Consider the following 7266-nt stretch of genomic DNA (forward strand, 5'->3'; position numbering starts at 1 on the left):
CCATATTTAGGTAGCCATATGCCTGGGATAGTTTGTGGGTTATTGTGTATGTATTAGTTGCCTGTGTCAGCACCAGTGGTTTATAGCGGCGTGTTAGTTTGTGTACGTGTGCTTCCTTTAATAAAGTGGAATGTATTCTCATCATGCTGCGCCTTGGTCTCCTTGTTACAACGAAATTAAGGGATATACAGTATCATGTGAAGTATAAATTACGATCTTCAAAAAAATTGTATCACAGAAAACATTACACATTATCAACAAAAATCATCTTTATTTCAATAATATCACCTAAGTGCAAACATGTTTTCACCATGTCATTTAGACAACATCATTCAGCTGGAGTTACAAAACAATTCATACAAAACTGAAAGGATACGACATACACATTTATACACACACACAGATCCTATAACAATGTACTGTGTGTGTGTATAAGATATGGGAGAGGAGAGGCTAACTCCTCCTAGATGACATGGATTGATTTCATGTTTCGGGGCCAACTGGATTATACTTGTTTTTTAAACCTACACACCTGTGTCTGATATGGTTTAATAAAGGACTGAGAACAAAGGCACATGTCACACTTCTTTGTCAGTATTGATTTTAGACATATAGTGAGCTCCAAATGTATTGGGACAAATTCACTTATGTGTATTAAAGTAGTTAACAGTTATGTTTTTGGTCTCATATTCATGGCACACAATGACTACATCCAGCTTGTGACTCTACAAATTTGTTGGATGCATTTGCATTTTTTTTCTCGGCTTGTGTTTCACATTATTTTGTGCCCAATAGATATGAATGGTACATAATGTATTGTCTCATTTTGGAGTCATGTTTTATTGTAAATAATAACATAATATGTTTCTAAACACTTATTTTGTGGTTATATTTTACTCCCTTTTTCTCCCCAATGGGCGGGTGGGGGGGATCTTGTCTCATCGCTGCAACTCCCCAATGGGCTCGGGAGGCGAAGGTTGACATGACCTGCCAAACCGTGCTTCTTAACACTCGTCCACTTAACCTAGAAGCCAGCTGCACCAATGTGTTGGAGAAAACACCGTTCAACTGATGACCAGAGTCAGTCACTAGAGCTTGATAAGCCAAGTAAAGCTCCCCCTGGGCAAACCGTCCCCTAACCCGGGGGGAGGTGTGCGCCGTCCTATGTGTCCCCCGGTTGTAACAGCCTGGGATCGAACCCGGGTCTGCAGTGACGCCTCAAGCACTGTGATGCCTCAAGCACTGTGATGCAGTGCCTTAGACCGCTGTGCCACTCGGGAGGCCCGTTTCTAAACACTTCTACATTAATGTGGATGCTATCATGATTAAGGATAACCCTGAATGAATTGTGAATAATGATGAGTGAGAAAGTTAAACTCACAAATATCATACCCTCAAGACATGCTAACCTCGCACCATTACAATAACGGGAAGTTAGCATGTGTTGGATGTATGATATTTGTGTGTCTGTAACTTTCTCACTCATAATTTAAAGTAAAAGTGACACCAAAATTACACAATACATTATTTACTATTGATATAATTTGTAGAGTCCCAAGCTGGATGTAGTCATTGTTGCGTGCAATGAATATGGGAACAAAAACCTACCTTTTTACTACTTTAATACACACAAAGGTGAATTCGCTCAAATACTTTTGTTTTACTAAAATGGGGGGATTATGTACAAAAAGAGCTGTAATTTCTAAACAATTCACCCAATATGGATCAAAATATCCTCAAATGAAATCACAATTCAAATCCAAAGTGCTGGAGAACAGAGCCAAAACAACAAAACGTGTCTCTGTCTCAGTACTTTTGGAGCTCACTGTACTTATTCTGAAAACAATTGTATTTCTGAAGAGTCAGGTTGAAATATTTGACCAGAAATTATAATTCTAAACGCCCTCCTGAACCAACTGTAAAAGAATGCATACACCATGGGATTAATAGCTGAATTAAAATAGCCAATCCATATAAGTGTTTCAAACAAAACTGGTGGGGTAGAGTAACTAATAAAAGGATCAATGCTGTTGATGACAAAAAAGGGTGTCCAGAATGATAGAAATACACCCATAATGATAGCAAGTGTTTTGGTGGCCTTCCTCTGTGATTTGCCTACTGAGTTCTGATTGGTTGTACCCTGAATTGAGCGTGCCTGTCTCTGTGCTACTAGGAAAATCTTTAGGTAGATGCTAAGCATCCCTACTCCTGGGATGTAGAATGAGAGAACCAAAGACGCAGTACTCGATGCTTTGTTTTGAAAGAAAATACATTCTCCCTCACAGGCAACATCCTCCATGCCCCAAGTACTGGGCTCCAAAAATACTATACCAAACACTACCATAGCAGAACCAGTCCAGATGACCAGCATCATAATCAGAACAAAGTGAACAGTTATTTTAGTTCTATAAAGGAGAGGGCGACACACTGCATAATACCGGTCAATAGAAATAAAACACAAGTTAAGAATGGATGTATTGCTCAACATAACATCAGTGCTGGTGTAGATTTTACAGAATAAATCTCCAAAATACCAGCAGCTTTCCAGTGAATGTACCATGCTGGGAGGCATCACTAAAACCCCCAAGAGAAGGTCTGACACAGCCAGAGAGAGGATGAGGTAGTTGGTTGGGGTGTGGAGCTGTTTGAAGTGAATGATGGGGATGATTACAAGAAGGTTGCCACACACTGTGAGAACAGACATTGAGCCAAGTAAGAGATAAAGTAATACTCGTATTGTTGGAGGAAAGATTGATCTTTTGCAAGACCCATTCACTGACTCAAAACATAGAAATATATTCTCAACAATATCAGCCTTGCTGAGACTGATTCCTCGTTCCATGGACGTAGTTGAAAGAATCTTATCTGAAATATAAAATATACATTATTGTCTTAAAATTAATACTAGTTGGAAATTATTACATTATGTTGGATGATTTAATTAAACAAACTCAAATGCTGTATTTTTGTCACTTAATAAAATATATTAAAATGTACTTATTCATTGGAAATATGTTCACAAATACCACAAGTGTTTTGCCATTTCAAAATTACATTTTTCTGTTCAGTTCAGCATACCTTACCTCTCCTCAGCCATGCAGATAGTGATGTATCACGTGAATAATTTTTCTTTGGTCACAATGTGATACAAATGTGAACTTGACTCTTGTGCTTTTGTACCAATAGTCTATTACCATAATGATGATCCCAATATAAAGTTGACCAATCAGAAATTACTACATTGAACTCTACATAAAAAAATCTGTGGCAGAACACAACATTTGATGACGTCATAGTTGTAACCACTCCCTTCAAGAGGATGTGATAGTCTCTTTCATCGACCACACGACCATCCAATCAATAAGCGCATTACATATTTGACTCTTTTTGCCTAAATTGTTACAATAATTTGATTTAAGGGAATGGATACAATCCGTATTGCCGAAGTTTCGCATTGTAGCCCAATTTACCTTTAAAGGCTAGTTCCATTCAGGGCATTATCAGGATTTACCTTTACATTTTAAGAGTGTGTGTGTGTGTGTGTGTGTGTGTGTGTGTGTGTGTGTGTGTGTGTGTGTGTGTGTGTGTGTGTGTGTGTGTGTGTGTGTGTGTGTGTGTGTGTACAGTTGAAGTCAGAAGTTTACATACACCTTAGACAAAAACATTTAATCTCAGGTTTTCACAATTCCTGACATTTAATCCTAGTAAAAATTCCCTGTCTTTGGTTAGTTAGGATCACCACTTCATTTTAAGAATGTGAAATGTCAGAAGAATAGTAGAGAGAATGATTTATTTCAGCTTTTATTTCTTTCATCACATTCTCAGTGGGTCAGAAGTTTACATACACTCAATTAGTATTTGGTAGCATTGCCTTTAAATTGTTTAACTTTGGTCAAACGTTTCGGGTAGCCTTCCACAAGCTTCCCACAATAAGTTGGGTGAATTTTGGCCCATTCCTCCTGACAGAGCTGGTGAAACTGAGTCAGGTTTGTATGCCTCCTTGCTCGCACATGCTTTTTCAGTTCTGCCCACAAATGTTCCATGGGATTGGGGTCAGAGCTTTGTGATGGCCACTCCAATACCTTGACTTTGTTGTCCTTAAGCCATTTTGCCACAACTTTGGAAGTATGCTTGGTGTCTTGTCCATTTGGAAGACCCAATATATCCACATAATTTTCCTGACACATGATGCCATCTCTTTTGTGAAGTGCACCAGTCCCTCCTGCAACAAAGCACACCCACAACGTGATACTGCCACCCCCGTGCTTCACAGTTCAGATGGTGTTCTTCGGCTTATGAGCCTCCCCATTCTTTCTTCAAACATAACGATGGTCATTGTGGCCAAAAGGTTAAATTTTTGTGTCATCAGACCAGAGGACATTTCTCCAAAAAGTATGATCTTTGTCCCCATCTGCAGTTGCAATCCATAGTCTGGCTTTTTAATGGTGGTTTTGGAGCAGTGTCTCTTCCTTGCTGAGATGCCTTTCAGGTTATGTCGATACAGGACTCGTTTTACTCTGGATATAGATACTTTTGTACCAGTTTCCTCCAGCATCTTCACAAGGTCCTTTGCTGTTGTTCTGGGATTGATTTGCACTTTTCACACTAAAGTACGTTCATCTCTAGGAGACAGAATGCGTCTCCTTCCTGAGCGGTATGATGGCTGCGTGATCCCATGGTGTTTATACTTGCGTACTATTGTTTGTACAGATGAACGTGGTACCTTCAGGTGTTTGGAAATTACTCCCAAAGATGAACAAAACTTGTGGAGGTCTACAATTTTTTTTCTGGGGTCTTGGCTGATTTCCTTTGATTTTCCCATGATGTCAAGCAAAGAGTCACTGAGTTTGAAGGTAGGCCTTGAAATACATCCACAGGTATCGGTCTGTAAACAATTGTTGGAAAAATGACTTGTGTCATGCACAAAGTAGATGTCCTAACAAAACTATAGTTTGTTTACAAGAAATTTGTGGAGTGGTTGAAAAACGAGTTTTAATGAGTGCAACTTAAAAGCCTCTTATGGATAGGGGAGATGCTAGTGTCTCAACTGGCCAGTTGCCAGGGGAAATGCAGAGCGCCAGATTCAAATAAAATGCTATAAAATTCAAACTCTCATTAAATCACACATGTAAGATACTCAATTAAAGCTACACTCGTTGTGAATCCAGCCAACATCAGATTTTTAAAATGCTTTTTGGCAAAAGCATAAGAAGCTATTATGTGATAGCATGCACCCATATGCACCAGCAGTAAACAAAGGAGCTAGTGTAGCAGGCGCTGCACAAAACGCTGAAATAAAATATAAAATATGCATTAACTTTGACGAGCTTCTTTTGTTGGCACTCCAATATGTCCCATAAACATCACAATTTGTTCTTTTGTTCGATTAATTCCTTCCATATATATCGAAAATGTCCATTTATAAAGCGCGTTTGATCCAGAAAAAAACAGCTTACCAAAACACAACGTCACTACAAAAATTTTCAAAAGTTGCCTATAAACTTTGCCAAAATATTTCAAACTACTTTTGTAAATACAACGTTAGGTATTTTTAAACGTTAATAATCGATCAAATTGTAGACGGGGCAATCTCTATTCACTACAGGAACGAAACCAAACCAGCATTGCTGTTCACGTCTTGCACAACTCACAAATGTGTCCCCAGTTCCGAGTTGGCCTACTTATTCAATGCACAAAGGAATAACCTCAACCATATTCCAAAGACTGGCGACATCGTGTGGAAGCGGTAGGATCTGGAAATGGGGTCCTATTAAATATCCAATGGCATAGACAATGTTGTCAACAGAGAATGAAAAAAATTAAATAATAATCTGAACAGTTAGTCCTCTGGGTTTTGCCTGCTACATAAATTATGTTATACTCACAGACATGATTCAAACAGTTTTAGAAACGTCAGAGTGTTGTCTATCCAAATCTATGAATAATATGCATATCTTATATTCTTGGCAGGAGTAGCAGGAAGTTGAAATTGGGCACGCTATTTATCCAAAAGTGAAAATTCTGCCACCTATCCTCAAGAGGTTTTAAGTATATGTAAACTTCCGACTACAACTGTATGTATGTATGTATGTATGTATGTAGGTACAGTATGTATAAGGTATGGGAGAGGAGAGGCTAACTCCTACTTGTGGACATTATTTTAATGTTGTGGACGTTATTTTAATGTTTTGGGGCCAACTGGATTACAAACCTGTGTCTGATATTGTTTAATATAGAACTGAGAGCAAGGCAAATGTCACACTTCTTTGTGTCACACCCTGATCTGTTTCACCTGTCCTTGTGATTGTCTCCACCCCCCTCCAGGTGTCGCCCATATTCCCCATTATCCCCTGTGTATTTATTCCTGTGTTCTCTGTTTGTCCGTTGCCAGTTCATCTTGTTTGTCAAGTCAGCCAGAGTTTTTCTGAGCTCCCGCTTTTCCCCAGTCTCTCTTTTTCTCACCTCCCTGCTTTTGACCCTTGTCTGTCCTGTCTCTGAGCCCGCCTGCCCGATTACTCTGCCCGTCGTGACCCTGAGCCCACCTGCCGTCCTGTACCTTTGCCCCTATACCCTATACCTTTGCCCCTACTGGATTCTCAACCCCTGCCTGCCTTGACCTGTCGTTGCCTGCCCCTGTTGCTATAATACACATTGTTATTTCGACAGTCTGCATATGGGTCTTACCTTTATTCCTGATACTTTGTCAGTATTGATTTTAGACATACAGTGAGCTCCAAAAGTATTGGGACAAATTCACTTATGTGTCTTAAAGTAGTTAGAAGTTAGGTTTTTGATCTCATATTCACAGCACGCAATGACTACATTGCTTGTGACTCTATAAATTGTTGGATGCATTTGCTGTTTTTTTACGGTTGTGTTCCACATTATTTTGTGCCCAATAGAAATTAATGGTAAATAATGTATTATGTCATTTTGGAGTCACTTTTTATTGTAAATAGGAATAGAATATGTTTCTAAACACTTTTTATTTGACCCCCTTTTTTCCAATTACGATCTTGTCTCATCGCTGCAACTCCCCAATTGGCTTGGGAGAGGCAAAGGTCGAGTCATGAGTCCTCCGAAACATGTGGCCCTGGATGGCAGGAAGCTTGGCCCCAGTGATGTACTGGGCCGTATGCATTACCCTCTGTAGTGCCTTACGGTCAGATACCGAGCAGTTGCCATACCAGGTGGTGATGCAACCGGTCAGGATGCTCTCGATAGTGCAGCTGTAGAACTTTTTTGTTTTAAGTCTCCTGAGGGGGA

General features: G+C 39.5%; 1 protein-coding gene across 1 annotated transcript; it reads right to left on the reverse strand.

The window, feature by feature from the left end:
• Positions 1 to 1350: 1350 nt before the first annotated feature.
• On the reverse strand, positions 1351 to 2851 carry LOC109866186 (trace amine-associated receptor 1-like). The gene has a single exon (XM_031800928.1). It carries the CDS (start codon positions 2840 to 2842, stop codon positions 1832 to 1834), a length of 1011 nt encoding a protein of 336 aa, XP_031656788.1. The 5' UTR covers positions 2843 to 2851; the 3' UTR covers positions 1351 to 1831.
• Between the last annotated feature and the right edge of the window lie 4415 nt (positions 2852 to 7266).

This window comes from Oncorhynchus kisutch, linkage group LG21 (genome assembly GCF_002021735.2).
Source record: "Oncorhynchus kisutch isolate 150728-3 linkage group LG21, Okis_V2, whole genome shotgun sequence".
In the NCBI taxonomy this organism is placed as follows: Eukaryota; Metazoa; Chordata; class Actinopteri; order Salmoniformes; family Salmonidae; genus Oncorhynchus; species Oncorhynchus kisutch.